The sequence below is a fragment of the Astatotilapia calliptera genome, chromosome 20 (genome assembly GCF_964374335.1).
Source record: "Astatotilapia calliptera chromosome 20, fAstCal68.1, whole genome shotgun sequence".
Taxonomy (NCBI): Eukaryota; Metazoa; Chordata; class Actinopteri; order Cichliformes; family Cichlidae; genus Astatotilapia; species Astatotilapia calliptera.
Window position 1 is genome coordinate 12,945,034 of NC_137441.1, and position 19,568 is coordinate 12,964,601.

The following is a 19,568-nucleotide window of genomic DNA, read 5'->3' on the forward strand; positions in this document are numbered from 1 at the left end:
TGGATTGCCTTGCTCTAATGGTGATGAAATGGTATTTGATCATGTAAATGCTTTGATGTAGAAGAGAACAGAGAAAGAACAAGTACATAGTAAATAAAGCAGAGCAAACAAGTAAAGAGAAGTAAAGAAAAGTATACAGCAGAAGCAACAATTAAAGTCAGTGCCTGGAGTGTGTTTATGCTGTTGCAGTATAGCAGACACTCTACATGCTCTGAATGTAATTGGCCGCCCCCAGAGACTGCCCTAACTCTGGAGGATGAGGAGCAAGCTGAGCTCTGTGAATGACACAGCTTTGACACCAAACTTGTTCCATTAATCCCTAATAAGTCTTTTAACTTAGTTTCCAAAGTCTAGAATTACTAAAACAATATGAAATAATCTGCAGGGCATAGCACAGCAGGCCACAAATGCCATAGTAATTAATATTTCACCTTCTCCATTTTGTTAGTGCCACAAAAACATCAGTACTTCCAAAAAAAAAGTCACCCAGTCGATGAGAGCCTCAAACACCCAGCGTCCCTCGAGAAGGAAGGATAACCCAACATTTCTTTTCAGACATGATGTGAAAAAAAATATTGTTTTCTAGTCACTGTGGTGTACAGTGCAACATCCTGGGTTCAAATCTGGCACAGGACCTTTGAAACACCATATGCAGCGAGTTTCCTCTCTTTCTAAAGGAAATAATACCCTCCAAAACAAGTCAAGCATGACAAAAGACAGCTGTGACCAAGGCCTTTATAACAAATGTTTGCTTACATTTTGGGCCATGCAGTGATCTGATTTGCAAACTTCCAGTCCACCCTGTCACTTACCATTTCCTGTGAGTGTGGAAGCACCGGTGCAAGTGTGTAAATGAGTGTGTGTGTGTGTGTGTGTGTATACTATGTTTATATATCTTTGTGGGGACCAAAACACTTGTGGGGACCAACAGCACTTATGGGGACATTTTTTGAGACTCAAAATGTGGTTTTGGTGTTAGGGTTACAACCAGGTTATGGTTAGGTTTAGGCTAAGGGTTAGGGTTAGTCATTCAGTTTTTATGGTTAGGCTTAGGTGTAGTGGCTAGCGTAAGCACTATGTCAATTAGATGTCCCCACAAAGATATGCAAACATGACTGTGTGTGTGTGTCTGTGTGTGTGTGAGACACAACTCTATCATGTTGACCAAACTGATCCATTTTTCTGCTTTTGCTGTTGGTAATTGTGAGCTCTCTAACTAAAAGGAAAGATCAATAATAATTAACTTGCGCACATTAATAATTACATCTGGGACGCAGCATTAAAGCAAGACCATTTGAAATCAATCAGCAAAGCCAAAACGATCAGGAAGGGGGCTCGTTCTCTTTTACCATCATTTAATAATTATCCCATTCTAACTGTGAGATAAGTAAACGCTGACGGACGCAAGCAGTGCTGCTGAGCTGAAGAGGAAAATATTAAACCTCAAAGCACAGCCATCATCTTGTTTGCAGTCATGATCCATTTAACCCATTAACTTTACGCCTGAAAATTACTTACTGTATAACAATCATATTGAGACAAATAGATGGAGCATGAGTGAATGAGATATTAATCAGCAAGAAATAGCAAAGCCTCCTTTCTGCAGTGTTACAGAAGTCTAAAAACAACCCACAGATGTTACTACTCATCAGAAACCTCTGAACACTGCTCTTTAAAAATAGAGCATGTTCCCACTATGCAGTAGGATTTATTTTTGGGTTGCACGCGAGCTAAAATTGGGCTGTGGATTAGGGCACGTTGCTTTTTGATGATGAAGCATACAGCACAGGGAGGTGTCTCTTATGAAACTCATGCCTTTTAAAGACCACCCCCAAGTCTGTCCCGTCGATGCGACTTTGTGCTCTGCTCCCTCCTCATTGTTGAGAGATTGTCAAGGTCCAAGCTCAGCACGGCTAATGGGTACGCAGCAATGAAGGGTCATATTTCGTGAAGGCTATACTTAATGATTTCCTCCTACAGTGCATTTGGTTAGAAGACTTTAATGTGCAGATCAGAAAAAAAAGGCACTGCAGCAATCAAACTGCTGTGTCATAAAAAGCTGATGAGAGCAGCTGCAAAGCCTCGAACATTAGGACGCGGCAAAGTTTGCAGCTGTCAAGCTGTCATGGCCAATACTTCCGACATAGAGAGGCTAATTAGCAGGGCGATCAATATCACCAGTGAAGAGTTTTAGACATTAACAAGAGGAAGACAAGGAAAATATTGTTTTGCTGCAGTGCTTATGAGACAAACTGAATGTGAAGTAACTGTTAAAATTAACATCTCACTGTACCCAAAGGAAGCAGACTTCCACTTGCGGCAGGGGGTGACTCTTCTGCAACCTTCAGAAACCAACCTCCCGGGATTCTCTGTGACTTCAACTGGTAGAGATGTATGTCTCCTACAAAAGGACACACTGTGTTACAAAAAACAAACAAGAAAAAACAGAAATGTGGTACCTGCAAGGACAGATATGACAGAAACATTTTTAAAATGAAATGACGGCTGTGTGAGTCTGTTTGTGTGTGCGTGCGTGCGTGCATGTACACGCCCATGTTTAGACTCTTTGTGAGGACAGAAAATTGGCATGACACTATACTTGTGGGGACCAACAGACTATGGGGACAAAATCCCCGTCCCCACGAGTTTGAAGACATTTTAGAGGCTCAAAATGTCATCTTAGTATCAGGGTTACAATTAGATTATGCTTAGGTTTAGGCATTCATTTTGATGGTTAGGGTTAAGGTATGAGGCCAGGGAAAGCATTATGTCAATTAGATGTCCTCAATAAGATATATAAAATGTTTGAACTCTTCATGTACAAGAAATACATCCAGGTATGCATAACTTCATGCTCTTTTTTTTTTTTATTTTTTTAAAATATTACTCCAAACCTGTTTCTCATTTGATTTTGTGAACAGTGGTGCAAAGTAAGTGCTGCACACTGATAACATAACAAAATGGTGTCTGTACTGCCAGATAATTACATTTCTCTGAAACAAATATGGGTAAAATGCCAGTAGGTAACAGTAAAATGTAATGCGTGTGAAAACTTGGGGTGAAAAAAAGACCTCAATCTGACTGCGTCAAAGAAAATAAATGCAATCCCTTAGCCTCCTAAAACAAACCTATGGTATCAATTTCAAAATAGTATGTTCTCAAGTTATCGCATCGCATTCACAAGATTTTCAGAAAACTTGACCTCTGACCTTGAAGTCGAGATCACTGAGATCTTTAGTAAATACACCAACGGTACCAATTTGTAACTCCTATGTCGCCTCATTCTCAAGTTATCCTATTTACATAATTGGGAGTTCACATAAGTTAAGCTCCTTTGTTGAGTATATGCAACTTCACGGCTTGTGCTTTGTCTGTAAAGTTAAAATAGTTTCTTCCTCTACTACTGATTATTCAGGCATTTCTCATCTTCTTCCACAGGAGATCACTTCCACAGAGATATTTCTCTCTCATCTGTTAAGGTTTTCACTGAGCCAGCCCCCCATTGGATTGCATGTCTATCATGAGCAAAGCACATTTCTCAAGCTGTGGGTTATAGTCAACCCACCCATCTCTGCCAGAGAATGAAGTCGTCATCGAAAACATACAGCCGCATCTTACTTCAGAAGAAAAACGCTATTATTGTTCATTGTTTAACTCAGTGTCGAGATGAAAAATCTTGCACCGAGGCCCTGAGACATAGCAGTGGCTAATTGTGTCATGGCTGCTGCCATTTGCTGCTGTTTCGGCACAATGAATTATTAATTTCAAAAATGCTAATGTCTCTGCTCTGGCTCAGTTGAGAGTTATGAACCTTGGATTAGTCTGAAATTTTCTTCCCGTCCTCCATTAGTTTTTCAGAAAGTCCCACAGAGTCAAGGCTCAGACTTTGCTTCAGACCATAAATAAATGTCAGGTCTTTCCCATGAGAGTGACACGTCATGTGACTTTAATTTGCATCTTCGGATTCTGTCACCACACACTGCACACTCCCGTGTCTGTAGGGGATTGTTTCAGGACAATTCCTTGTTAAGATCTGAAATGCAGTTTTCTTAATCGGGAAGGACTCGTGCAAACAGCAGGCTCTGTGTCCTACCCATCAAAATTGGCAACACGAGATAGGTTTGTGTGATCCCTGAGGAGTACACCGGCCAAGGGTTCAAGACTGCACTGGAGCAGTTCTGCGACACAGGCCTGTCACGTCTCGTGCTTGTAGACAAGTATCAGTTCAGCTGCCTGACAGTGCACTGGAGGACAGCCCGGCTCTTTGTAGGATAGATTTGTGAGTGAATTAAGTACAGTTCACCCCACGCATTGTGCGGATCTAGAGAGATGCCCTCTCTTCAGAGAGAAATCTGCAGTTCCAAGCCTATTTTAGGAAACGCCTCATGAGCAATAGAAGTTGCAAGAGTGCAGTCTCTTTGCTCCTCTTTAATGTTGTATGTTAATTCTTATAGTATATCACTGAACGTCATAAATCTTCCCACAATCCTGTTACAATAACAAATTACTCTGACTTAATGTTTGAATTAATTGGAAGGGCTTTGCCTATGGTATTATTTTGAGATGCACTCTAAAAAGGGGTTCTGACGCCCCCCAAACAACAGCCCAGCAAAGCTTTATTCTCTTCATTGTCATTCCTACAATAATGACTGAGCTGTATAATCCCCTCCTCTCTGTTTCCCCAACTCTCTGCGGAGGACTACGGGGAAATCAAAGCTGCAGCCCTCGCTAAGGCTTTCCAGAATACCTCCAGTCACCCACTATTACTGCAGCTTGCTGACAAGCTGGCCTTCGTGTGCGTGAAGCCAAACATGTTCAATACAAAAAAAAAAAAAAAGACAGAATGTGGAGTGCTCAAAAGGGCCACGGTCATGGATACAGCATATGAAACAATATGAAATTGGAACTTGCTCTTTGTTCTCAGACACTCCCAGACAACTATAACAACTGCCATCCATCACAAAACACAATCTCACCGAGCCCAAGTAAACAGGTATAAATAAGACAAGAGCATTTTCATCCTGCATTCCCATTGCAGTTGGCGTGATTAAGTGCCCGACTACTCCTCAGCTCTAGGCTTTGGCCATGTGCTCGTCGGGCTTATGAATGAGTGCTGTACAAAATGTGGAGTGGGAGAACACCTTATCATTAAACATTCACTGAAGAAAAATCCAATAAAAGCAGGTCACTGAGGCTGATGAGCGCCTGCCTTCCTATCTGAGCCCGGGTGTAATCACATCTGAATGAAACCATCCATTCTGATTACACAACAGCAGACCAATTAAACACCGCCATGTTGCTACTCCTCTCTCATTAGCCATGGAGTGTGTATAAGAATAATCCCCCATCGCCGACTGGGCCAATCTCTCCCCACACGCTCACTCAAACTTCTATCAAACCAGTGCAAAGCAATCTTCCGGGAGCATGGCTTATTTATTTATAGCGCCTGAACCAAGTTCGGTGGCTTTTCCATTATAAATGATAATGAAACCTACCAAGCCATGTAACACACAAAATTTAAAACAACCCGACTCACTTGTGTCATGGTGTGGCATATTAACAGGGTGAGAGATGTAAGTGACTGTAAGTCTGCTGTGTGTTGTCAGCAGAGTGCTGTTTTGGCAGTTGTAGCGATTTTACAGTAAACAGCTTTAAGCTGCGATACAAAAGGAAACTCAAGGCCAAGATGAATCGAGTGAGTGACGGAGAAATTTATGGTAGCTGTCACAGCAATTTGAATCTGGCTGCTGGTTGGTTGCTAAGAATATTTGCACTGAGATAGTATATCCATATCATGGGAACAACATTAGAAGCAGTAGCATGAAAAAAGTTTTTTATAAGACACAGAAGATGTGCATAGTGAAACTTAGTATGGAATCACAAATAGGCTTAAAAAAGATTTTATTTATACATTTTATATACAAAGATTTTATTGTTTCAAATGTAATTTAAAATTTTTATGTTTAATGTTAAAAATCATCATTTAAAATCCGTTCTGTAGATCTTATATTTAGAATTTCTCATTTTATATCTCAATTGCACCACTGCTATGAGCATCTTGATTGCCTTTACTTGAATTTGTAAATACATCTGACCTATACAGTATTTTAGATTATTTCACAATTTATGTATTCAAACTGTCCACAAAGCATCTAACTGAGTACCTAATTTGTATTTCCAAAACTCAAAATAATTAATCAAAAGTCAAAGAGATAACGAATTACGCTCAAACCAATAAATGTTACTTTTTTTTTCTTTTTTCCTTTTAAAAATACTAGCACGCTTGTTTAACCTAACACAAAAGGTGTTTTGTGCATAAATGCTAAGATAAGGTCTTGTTAGCATGTTGCTAGGTGGCTGCCAAGCTACCTGGTGGCGTCATAACACATCATGCTTAATTTAGATTTTGTGGATATAAATTAGTTGTTATTATACTGAATTTAAAATGATACAAAGCCTCATAAAAGCACCATAAGAGCATGAACAGAAAAAAATAAAATGGGCCATATTATCCCGTTGCAATGTGGTTGCTAGGCAATGCGACGATATTGTAACATAATTCCACTTTTGTTGATATAAATGAGATGATACTGCCATGAATTAAAATGATGGGATGAGTTCATGTGTGTAGGCGCATAAACGCAAAAAACTAAGTCTTATTTGGCCATTGCTAGGGGATTTCCAGGCAACCTGATGGCATCATAATATATAATTAAAGACTTAAGTTTTGTGGATATAGATTAGATGTTATTTTCCTGACATACAAATACAAGTAACCACTGGTGTTACCCCTCAGCCTCGAAGTACGTGCGCCTATAGTATAAATTTGAAAATCCCAGGTGATTTTCAGAAAAGCTGACTTTTGACCTTGAGGTCAACATTCAAACAGCGAGACTCAGTTGTTTCGAACACCTCTGAAATTTTTAATAGATGCACCTATGGTATAAAATCTAAAATCGCTGTACTCAAAAACTTGAATACACCGCCTGCCTGCCCCGCTGGGTGATTATAATACCACATCAGCCTTTTACGGCTGAGGGGTAAAAATGATATGATGCTTTCATAAGGTCCTATAGAGGAAGCGTACATGTTAAATAGAGGTATTTTTAGCGTACTGCTAAGTGGTTGCTAGGCAGCACGTTGACATCATACTACGTGATATAGATAAGAACCGTCAGGTGCCTAAGGTATAATTTTGTGTCACATTTGCTTGCTCAATTCCTGATCATGTGGGAGGAGTCTGCAGACATAGAAACACAGCTAAAAAGGCTTTTTGTGTTATATGATTGTGTGTATTCATTTTAAAATCAAATATAAGTTTCTTCGTTTTTGTATTGGTAAATTGTTCTTTTTAGATTTAGTTACCCTCTTTAACCAATTGGACTATTTTATACATATCAACCTTCCCTAAAAGCATTTCAGCACTTTGCTCTAATTATTCATTCAATTAAATCAATGCTTGAATCTTAAACTGTTTGCTGATGGATTTATTCATAGGCTTAAAAAGTATTTTATTATTCTCTCAGCACACATACCAATCCATTTCTAAAATGTAATGTAGATTTAGTCCTGCAATGTGGGGTGAGAGGTCATGAAGCTTTTCACTGATTTACACAGACTACCATAAATTTTATTGCTAAAAAGTGAGCAGCAGCAAGAATTCAGTCACAAGTATTATAAGTCAGTATCAAGTTTGTGTGCAGCTCCCAGCAAAGCTGCAAGATCCAAACTGTGCTGGCAGAGATGCTTAATGCTTGAATTTCGAACCACATTTTACACATAAGCATATTAACAGTTTTGGGACACTTAACGAACGGAAGATTCTGGGACTTGTGGCCAAATTCACAAGCAAGAATTGCAAGCAGAAGGCTGCTGCCATTTGAGACTTTTCCAACTACATCAAAACACCAATTTGGTGAGATGGGATTATTTGGCTCTCAAGCCTTGTCCTCCATTTCTACTGCTTTGCTTCTTTGCTTTTACAGGGCTGAGGTATATGAAAAAAAATCTAATTATGATAACCAAAAAATCTGTTCACATCCGTTTCAGACACAGGAAGAAGACAATAACCCTGATAATGTCCAAAGAAAGTCTTGCAGCTAAAAACTCAATTCAGATGTTTTAAGTGAAATTAATATTTGGTAATAGTAAAAAAAAAAAAAGAAGAAGTCCAAAATAGAAAATTAAGGATAAACGCTTTGATTTATCCAAATTCATACAGAACACATAAAAGTTTCATATAACCCATTTTCTGGGATGATTTACACACCGAGTGTGAAACAAACCTCATATACACACACACGTCTCTGCTTTGCAAGCACATACTGAAGTACACATATCCTGGGACTGTACAAAGACAAAGACTGGCACACATCTTCAGGCTGTGGCCCTCTGAATTTACTTCAGATTTGTAATGGGACATTTAGAGCAGAAGAGAAGCAGCCTGGGAGTGCAGACAGCAGAGAGTATAAGGAAAGAACAGACACAGCCTGGAAAATTGGTATCAAAAACACGGGACAGGCTCTGCCACAATTTTTCAACTTTTCTAGACTCTGTTAGGTTCTTGATACACCGCACTACAGAGGCAGGGGGAGAGACTGTTTGGATCCCATAGCGAGACATCCCTAAAGAGAGAAACTGCAGATAAGGAGTGTGTTTACCAGCAAGAGAAGCCCATCTACTCTCTGCATGCAAGCCATATTCCCTCAGCTTTGTTCACAGCAAATGATGGACTCACATTACAGTTTTAAATCAACCCACAACTTAACTCTGTCAGGAGAAACAAACCTATAAATCTCCAGCTATCGAAGTTCACACAGCCAGCAACTATCAACAGAAGAGTGTGACCTTGGACTGGACATAAAAATCTCATTACTTCCTCCACACTGCAATATCAAGAAACACCAATAACAGCCCTACCTCAGTTCCTCACTTACCCTGGCTAGCCTCATGATCCTTGGTTATTCATTTTCCTCACTCAAACTGAAAGACTTATGTAGGACAGTGTCTTCACCAAAGTATTTTCTGGAGCAATAAGACGATTTCCCCAAAAGGCACAAGCTTTTCTTTAAATTAGATAAGTATCAGGCAGATGCATCAACCTAAACAGATAAAAACAATAATAACAGATTTTTAAAAGCAGGTGGACATACCTGACCATTCTGGAGGCGTCACATTCAGATCTGAAAAACAAATGAGACACACGGTTTTAATGGTTTTTGTTAAACAGGTAGAAACAGGGATGCTGCAGTGCTTCAGTAGGACAGCAAAAGACAAGTGAAGTTACATAAAACGGCTCACTAACCACCAGGCTTTGATTCAGCAACTGCATTATTGCAGTAAAGTGCAGCTATCTGACACTGACAGGTGCTACACTTTTAAACAGATCAATCTGGTCTCCTGAGAAGTGGACACAATTTATATTCTAGATACAACTTTGGTGTGACATTTACAAAATATTCCACTGAATGTGTCAAAAATGTGTCTACTGAATCCAGTATCTTGTCCTTGAAGACAAAAAAAAAAAAAAAAACACCAAAAAAAAAAAACAAAAAATAAAAAACCCAAACTTTTTATACTTTGGTGTTTAGATAGGCATGAAAATTTCATGATGGCCTGTATAATAGAATAGACGACTCGTGGACAAGAAATGTGAAACTACAACTATTCTGGTTGTAACAGCCACAGTGCTGTAAAATACACAAATAAATAATCCAATTAAATACAAAATGCAGTAGTCACATGTTGATTCATTTAAGGGAATATGGATCAAAAAGGGAAAAAAGGGATGAAAAGCACACATCGTGGCTACAGTGGACACTTTCCATTGCTTGTAAGGCTCTTTATATGTTAGAACTTCTCTGTGGCTGGCTGACTGACCGAAAACAGCATAAGCAAGGGTGGCCCACATGTTAAAAAGTATGTGGTACAACCACATACTATAGTGAAAATAGTCATCTATGTCCACTGTGAGCGACCATCTTTGAACAGAGGCGGGGGTTTACGACACCAACTGCCTGCCATCTATAATCCAGTTTTGAGTTCCCTCCCCAGACGCCTTCTGACCTCAGGAAATCGCATGATAAGGTGGGGTCAGGTTTCACAATGAGCTCACCCAAAACCCTGGCTGATTGGGACCCACACCCGCTTTCACACCTTGGCTCATGTGATTAGAGGATCATCAGGGGGTCCTTTTGTCCCTCTTTGGGGGGGATACTCCCACTGGGTTTAAATATTTGACCTTAGAACTGAAGAAGCTTCTCGGATGAGAGGTGAAACGTCTTCAAGCAACTTAAAGAAGTCCAGACGCTTTTCTTTGCAAGCTCCTTTGACTACGATGACCTGGATGACTGAGAACCTTCACAGACACTATAGTGAAAGCATAGTGGATCTCTCATGAGAGCCTTCCCATGAGCGGCTGGCCTACCAAAATCTCTACAAGAGCACATGAACGACTCATCCATGAGGCCACAATAGAACTGGAGCCCTCACTTGCCTAAGTTAAGTTCAGTGTTCATGATTCAACAATAAGAAAGAGACAGGACCAGAATGACATATCTGGCAGAAAACAAATAAACAAACAAAAAAAACCCCACAAAGTCTTGTCTCAGATTTCCCAAAAAAAAAAAAAAAAAAAAAAAAAAAAACCACATCTTCATGATGACTTGGAAGGTTTCATTTGAAGTAAAACTAACAGCATAAAATGAACATCATACCAACAATGGAACATGGTGGTGATGGTCTCCTGGAACCATGGATTTTCCTCTCTAGCAGAAAATCTTGGAGAATCTCCAACGAGCATGTCATGTCCAAAAGCTCAGGCTTACTTGTGTTATGACAATGTCCCAAACACACCAGCAAGTTCACATCTGATTGACCATGAAGAAAAAGAAAAAAGGTTTTGGATTGGTCTACTCAAAGTCGATGGACTAATGAACCATAAACAACCACACAAAGAAGAGTGTGGGCCGATATCCTTCCACAGTGATGTGAAAGACTTATTGCCAGTTGTTCCAAATGCTTGATTGCAGTTCTAGCTGCAAGCTTGGTCGGTCATACCTATGAACCTTTGACCCTGCCATTTCATAGGTTCTTTTAGAAATTGCCTTTAGTAAATAGCATTTTAAAAGCAAGTACAGTGCTATTCACACTACAGAAATAAAATGTAGTCTCTACTGTTAACCAAACCAAACAATGAGGGATTCATTTGTGAATAGACGGTATAGTTACTGGTACTGTACATACAAAGGCTTTTCTTAGAAGGGTTGTGCTGTTCATCCTTATTGTTGATGATTCTCTGCATAGTTCTTCATTGGTGATTGTTGTCCTCCTCATCATTCCAAGTCATTTTACTTGTTTGCTTGCCTGGGTGTTGGCCATGTACCATTCCTCTCATTTCAAATATCTATAGCTCACCTAAACATCTCCTTAAGACTGTCAGCAATTTTTCAGCAACGGCATCCAAAAATCTTAATTATTTCCATAAAGCACAGAAGAAACCTGATACCGTCTGCATTTTCATTAACGCAAATCCCATTTGGACTGTGGAAATAGGCTGAGGTAAGAATACAGCGGAGTCAATATAATGCAATGGTGGGATGAGATTCATTGACACACATTCTCCAGTCCAGATACAATTACTGGAGAAATTGATTGCTGTGTATACAATGCATCAGTGAAAAAAATGATCAGACAAAAACCATGCTTCACAAATCTTTGACTAAATGATATTTCCATCTTTTAAACAACTTCCCACTTTCTAACCCACCATCCTCAGAGGCGGCCACAGCACACAAGAAGTGGTCAGTACCCTGGACAGCTCCTCCAGCCTACAGATTGAATATGACTTCTACTACTACTAGTACTACTACTATTACTGTTACTACATTTGCAGAAATCCTGACTTGTGTGGTGAGGCATTCATTTTTATGGTCTTTCCTGCAAAACTGTCACCCTTGTACAGAAGACAAATGGACAGTCTGCTGCATCTTATACAGCTCCATGTATCATCAGTCATTTGTATTCATATGGAGCCTGACTTTCTGCCCCTGAGTCACTAACTTGTTGGCTATGGAAGGGCACTGGCAAAAAGGCTGCAAATGCAAGTGCTCATACAATTCTTAATTTAATATGGGAAACTGACAAGAAGCAGCTGCTCATTTACAAATCCAGCTGTTACAGAGCAACTAAAATTAGCATTCACAGAGTCATGTTTCTGATCACTTGGTGAATTTCATGTCTAAAAATCCAGTGCGTGCATCTCTATTGTTCCCTTAAGGAAATATTTCCCTCTTTAACCGATGCTCACCATCCCCAGCAGTCAGTGCTCAGTGGGTTTTAGAATTGCCTGCAACAGCTGAAAAAACACATACGAGCTGTTAGAACGATTAAAAATGATCAAGTTACCTAAACAGTAAGCAGAAACTCACCATAAAGTTCTGTAACGGTTACAGTGACATGATAGAAGCACCAATTAAAGCCATTTTAAGGCTGTAAGTGACAGGTGCATCCATTTAAAGACATTCTTTTGCCTTAATTAGTCACAGCAGAGACAGGCAGAAAGAAGGTGAGAAAGAAAGCATGAAGTACACATCCTGCTGGCTAGGAATCAAACTGAGGACATGCTGCTGCTGCTGATATTTTCAGCAATGTACAATGAACTGTAAAAACTCTGATGGCTGCTTTACTGCGATTTGCAGGACCTGCCTCTTTGACTGAGTCATTAGAACTCAATCAGGAATTGTACCAACTAGATTTGAGCCAAATTAGATTTCCGAAATGGCTACGGAAAACAGCGAGTTGAGAAAAAGCGCCTTCAGAATGTAGGGTTATATGAGAAAAGAATATTAATGGATTATTAATTCACTCAGGTTCTCAAAGCTAATTTGGGTGGTAATGGAAATAAAAATGAAATCCACTTTTTATTGCCTTATTTAAGTGGAAACTATCATCTTAATGATGACAAATACATGAATGAAAGCAAGAATCCAAGTTGAGCTGTTTTTCTTCTGCATTGCGCTGAAACACCAGGCACTTTCAGGTGCATTCCCAAAGCCTTTTAAATAATGCATGAAATGCCAAATCCCATTGGAAGTATCATTCCACAGGAAGGCCTCCTCAAGCTGTGAGGGTGGTTTCTCCAATAGCGGCCTGCAGAGAAGTGAAATCTCAAGTGGTAGAATTAAGATTTCCACCCCACAACCAGTATTACATTTACTGCCATCTCAGTGGCTTCCACTTGCCCTTTACCTCACTGCATGTGTACGGTACATATTTAAGCCCTTTTTTTTCTCCTTTGGATCAGATACAGAGTCTGTTGCTGTGAGGACAGTCTGTTTCCTGTTGTGAGAGAGGAAATGATCAGGGAGGGCAGAGCGAGTGCAAAGAACGCTGACTCAGAGTTTATCAATCTGCGTTTCTGCAAGAGTAAGTGCAACTGGACACGGCTGCAGAAATGCATTAGTCTGCTCATTTAATCATATCTCCCTGCTTAGCATCAAATAAACTGGAACATCATCTACTGTGCAACACACAGACAAACACATCTTGCTTCCAACAAATTCCTGTTTTTACACTGTGTATGGCTTATTGTAGGTAAAACATTTTCTTCGCTTTCAGATACGTTACCATGTATTATTAAAGCTTGGGCACATTTTCCTAAAGCTGTTTTACTTTCCTCACCTCTTTCAGGAAAGGCCTGTCCCAATGTAATTAGAAACCCATTATTTGTTTTTCACTGTAAAATATTCAGTAGGGTTAGGCCTCGAAGAAATAGCTTCTAGCACTTCATCACTTTTAATGTGGCAAGAATAAATTAAAAAAAATAGCACTGGGCAATAAAGAAAAACATGTGCACCCATTTCCTTCCACTTATTTAGAAAATATCAGAAGCTACTGTAGTTATTATTATTATTTTTTTTTAAGGCATTTGATTGATGACATTGCAAATAAGACTACTGCACTGGAGACCATATTTAATACTGCATGCAAACAGTGCTGTACCACATATTTCTACTGCAATTCTCTTACTGTACTTTGTGTTCTATCGGCCTCAACATTTAAAATAAATAAATAAATACAAATCAGGACACACAGACCCATCTTCACCTCTGACCTCTTCACCTCGCACTTGACAAGGCTAACAGCAGGAATGCCATTATGAACGTCGCAGTCCTTGACTGAACTGGATAGACCAAAGTTATTTCCAAAGTTACCTAAACAGTTAGTGGCTTTACTGAATAATATACTGTGGAATTCAGCAACAAGCGTGGCAGTTATGAAATGCTTTAAGCTTCTGCGATCAAACTCCTTCAAGCCGTGATGAAAAATAATAAATCAAATCCAGAGTTGCACTCAATTTTCAAAACTTTCTACTGAAAGCAGAACAGGCCTTGTTGCAATTTCGTGGCTCTTGCCTCCATTCAGAACAATGCCATCAAATGATCAATGACTTGAACCTGCGGTCGGCTATAACAGCTCACTCACGCTGACAGGTCCCTCAGAGGAGGAACACCAAAGCTAGACGCTCTTGTGTACCTTTTCACATTTATTGTCAATATTTTATAAGATGTTTCCTTTTCAAAGAACACTGCAGTCAAGATGCATCATTTTAATGTTTGATGTAGATTTTACACTTGCTTCTCTGGTAAGATGCTTGTTTGTGTGTCTTTATTACTACTTCCCATTTTTTTCCCCCCCAGTCAAGTACATAAATTAAGGCCATTCATCAAGTCTTAGGCTCCTCAGTGCAATACACACTTCTTGTGTCCATATTACTGAGACCTAAATGATCTGTATTAATCAGCAGCTAATTAAAAGCACAAATGTGTCTTGCTAAGCAGATCTAATGAGTCCTCTCTGTAGTGGTTTGTTTCTCATGGTGCTGTCAAATTATGTATCTCTGAGGAGTTACTGGTGCATGACCCCCACAGGCTGTCAGCTCCTGCATAAAAGGAAAGTGGCAATTCTTCACAAACACACATTCGTACACACATACACACTTGTACAAGAAAACTGCACAAAGCCCCATTCTTCTTTTGCCCACTTTAAGTTCTCATCATCTACACTGGAGTACCAGTCAGAGTTTTCCCATCTGTGCTTAAGACTGTTTTTTTTTAGCTGCCCAAAAGGTTCAAGACACTCTTTGTAATTTTTTTTGTTTTCACAATGAGCAAAAAGATTTTCAGTGGGTTCTTTCAGGTAGTTTTTCTTTTCCAAGCAGCATTACTCTTGAAATATGTGCAGCATATGGTTTGACATCACCTTGCTAATTTAAGCAGTCTTCCTTGAATGTTGGTCAAGAATCAATAAGGCCTCACAGATATGCAAGTTGTCCATTTCATGTACAATAATGTTGCTGAGTGAAACTGGTTGTACAGAAGGTGATGCACTTTCACAGACAAGTCTGTCGCCTCCATTAAAACTATGACCGCGGCGATTAGCTAGCGAACAAAAGCAATCACAAGGAAGTGGTTTGTAAACTGGTTTGAGAAATTAAAGTTTATTCCCCTAGTGGTTGTGGACATCACTGACCCGTCTGTAGACCTGTGTTAACTAAGACTTCGCAAATCATTTTCTGAGCAACTGCCATCAACCTCTAGCAACCAATTGCAACCAGCTGTGGAATATTCACTTTTACTTTATGACAGGAGGTTGTCAGATGGTCGCAGATCATTTTCTAGCCCTATGAGACCGGGGCCTTATTCCTACATAGTTACCATGATTGTCAGACAGCCAAGTTAATCCCACCTGGTTAGTTAAATATCTGTAAAACATCAGAAGTAGTAAATAGGAGAGCAGTTTTCTGACTCTATAAACCGGCGGTCCCCAACCCCCGGGCCACGAGAGTTGAGGCTCGGCTGTGAAATGTATGGTTTTCAGGGTTTTTAGTGTTATCGTTTTTATCGTTAACTCTGTTTTCCTGGGTCTTTTCATGTGTGTTATGATTAAATCTTTTTTTCGGTACCGGTACTGGTTTTATTTTGTTGCATTTATCCGCGACACTATAAAGGCCGGTCCGTGAAAATATTGTCGGGCATAAACCGGTCCGTGGTGCAAAGAAGGTTGGAGACCGCTGCTATAAACGCTTTCCTAATGACTTTAAGAATCGTTAGTCGTTAGCCAATGAGCATGCAGTTTAAAAAAAAAAAAAAAAAAAAAAAAAAAAAACACCTGCTTTTCACATTCTTTTTTTTTTTGGCTGCGCTGGAAATGCTCAAAATGGGACTTCAAATACCAACAGGTGACATTAGTAGCTATGTCCATCTTTTATACTGTGTATGAGAAAAAACTACATATGGCATGACAAAAAACTCTGCTTAAGAAAGAAAAAGCTCAGTGATGTCCCCATTTCAGACACTCTGCTGGATGTTCCCTGTGCTCCTTAGCTTTGTGGACAAAGTGTCCAAATTTTGTTTTGCAAGACCACGGGACAGTTGAGCTCTGGTCCAGAGGAGTAAGCGGACATAGTTTATGTTTCTTCGCATGGTAAATTTTTAAACTACATTATTTCTGGATGCAGCAACACATTTCCACAACAGGAAAATGTCTATTTTTAATAAAGTCATACCTAAGGGCCCAAATAGCAGGGCCATTCAATATTAGTTCTTTGTCCATTTCATCCAGAGATGTGGATTCTCTGCCTCTTTAAAGGGAATTCCCAAATTCTTTGCAATCTGACTTTAGTACTATATTGTCAAACACTTTGAACCAACAATATTTCACTTTTTCGCAGAAGACGATCCCTCAGGGAGTCTCTTTTTATAACTAATCATGTAAATACTTTAATTAAACTAACAATGTTGTCCCTGATTGCTGGCATCAGATTCAAAATAGCTCTCTATGCAATGTTCAAAATAACATAATCAGCATGTTTACCAGACATGGATTAACAATCAGCGAGATTACAATAGCATCTAAATAATATTAGACTTTTGTTTCCAGACATTTAAAGCTCTTGAGCATGTTAAAAAGGCGCACTGGTTTTTTCCTCCCACTTTGAATCCAAGTGGTCTTAAACACCTGACCTAACAAAGTGAGCTGGATACAGGGGGATCTCACTCTTACTCATGCTGCATTCCTGAACATATTGCTCGGATTTGGGTGAGCCCTCAGAGTCTCTTGCAAAGTCTGAGGTTATAAAGAACAAGAGAAGAAGTGCACTCCATCTACAAGCATCTGAAATGCACATACCGCAAGCCAACACCTGAGTGGAAGCAATTGAACCTGTTAAACCAGCAAGTAACCATCAGCAAACTTAAATACACAAACCAGTTAAGTACTCGCAACAGAAAATTCAGCCCAGCCAGCTGTAACAAGGCCTGTGTTGACATCTATCCATGGTGACTAAGAAGAGTGTGTGTAAGCAGTAGCTCCTCATCTGTGTTTAACTGTTGACTCAGCCTCCACCTTGTCAGCTTTTCACGCACACACACACACACACACACACACACACACACACACACACACACACACACACACACACCTCACTCCCACTTGGCAGAAAACTAGTGGCAGCATTTCAAACAGCTCTCCACAGGTACTATGCTACAAATTGCCTTCGATTCAGCTGCTGCATCAGCTGGTTTTGACAGCTGTGAGGCAGATAATTGGTTCAACTGAAGAAATAAAGAATGAACAGGCAACTATACTTTGGCCTTGTGGCCGCTACAAGTGTGCTGTTTCAGTGCTGATCACAGTTTGCAATAATAAAGAAAGCAAAAACATCAGGGAATAAACAGAGAAGAGAACATTTTATCATCCATAAATCTTCTTTAACACAAAACTGACAAAAATGAAAAAGATGAGACTCATTTAGTACATTTTGAGTAAACATAATATTGTAACTTTCTAGCAAAAAGCTGTTTTTGTCTCCATGAACAGTTTTTTGTTTGCTTTTTTCTGAAAATAACCAACTATGAGAACACAGAAAAAAATCTTGTCATTGTAATGTGCTACTTGTGAATCGTGAGCTCAGTGCTCCATTACATCATATGCAGTATGGTACTATAATACGCACAATATCTAATTGTGAGTTTCTTCCTTTGTCTGCCAAATCCTACTACAGCATCAGGGGCTGAGCAACCAAACCTGGCCAATAAGTACATCTTGGGCCCCTGAAGGTTCTCATAGGTATCAGATATTATGATGTCATGCAATCACACAGCAACATGTTAAAATAACCTGTTTTTAGGTTTTATAACACATCAGGCAAGCACACTGTTCTTTTTTATTTCATCACAACAACATCTCATTTATTGCCACAAAACTTGAATTGCACATGATATATTATAACGTCATCACGTTGCCTAGCAACTGCCTAGCAATTGGCTAAAATGACCCATATATTTTTGCATTTCGGCACCTACAACACCATAAAAACAGCACTGTATCATTTTCATTTCACGGCCAACAGCAAGAATAGGCCAAACAATACTGTATCTGCAAAAGCTGTTCGGCGCTTTGAGAAAACAGCATGTGTTCTTTCTTTCCTACTCAGAGCAAGGTGAGACAATTGATATACCTCACTACTCATACACTACCATCAGCAGCGAGTTAGATTAAATTATTAAAAAGACACCCCCCCCCCCCCCCCCCCAAAAAAAAGAGAAAAACACATGAGAAGTTAGGTTTATATGACTAACACTTTAACCATACGTGTTTACTTAAGCTTCGATGTCCATCAACACACCTTAGTCAGATCTATTGGTTTATCCCTGAAGTTCCCGATCATAAATCATTTAAGCGCAATGCAAACAAGCCACACAACTTGACTTTCAGGCATCCTTGTTTTCACTCATTTCATTCACTGAATCGACGCTCAGTCACAATCCAATCATTGTGGTTTCTGAAACGCATGTCAAATGGCGCCATACTATCCTTATCTAGTCCACTGACATCATTACTCTCAAATCCCACAGGAATTGATATCAAGACTTTACTTGCAAGTTAAATCCAGCTGAGTTTGGTGATTTAAACATAAACGGTTTTTTGGTGAAGGCTTTACTTGTAACCCCATGAGGTAACAGTGTTCATTATGGCCATAATTATCCTATCTTATGAGACAACTAGCAAGAACAAAGGACACAAAACAACTGTAACAGTGTCGTGATAGGCCTGATTGGGGGAACCAGAGGTCAGCAGTGCCTGGCTTCCTTCCAGCAAGACTGCAGTCACACTGAGGAGGGACAGTCTATTACACCTAAAGGCAGCCTGCAGTTGATTTTGAGTGCAAGTTTCAAATTCTCTTTGGCCATTGCCTGAAATTTATAGGTGGGTCTGGATGCAAATCATCCCTGTGTAGACATTAATCTAGTAGGGGCATTTCATTAGAGGGGGCTTTGCTGGAGAATGGGAGCCCATGTGCTCGTAAATTTGGTTTGGCACACTGATTGTTCAGCAGATCACCGGGTAAATGAGTGGACACCACCAGCCACAAGAAGCAGCTTTCTCCATTATGCTATTCTTTCCAGCCATGTGGTCCCAAAACACATGCTAAAGCCGTTACAGTGGCATGGGGTGAACTATTTATGAACCTGCCAATTTCCAGTCGACAAGCTCAACAGAGGGGG

The 19,568-nt window shown here is 39.7% G+C and overlaps 1 protein-coding gene across 3 annotated transcripts in view; it reads right to left on the minus strand.

The window, feature by feature from the left end:
* The window catches only part of iqsec1a (IQ motif and Sec7 domain ArfGEF 1a), an 89,850-nt gene that overhangs the window by 62,307 nt on the left and 7,975 nt on the right, over positions 1 to 19,568 (minus strand). For all 3 annotated transcript variants that reach the window (XM_080294858.1, XM_080294860.1, XM_080294865.1), the window contains exons 2-3: positions 9,153 to 9,182; positions 2,294 to 2,401 (exon numbers count right to left, since the gene is read on the minus strand). In XM_080294858.1, the coding sequence (XP_080150984.1) occupies positions 2,294 to 2,401; positions 9,153 to 9,182 (138 nt within the window). The remainder of the gene's footprint in view (positions 1 to 2,293; positions 2,402 to 9,152; positions 9,183 to 19,568) is intronic.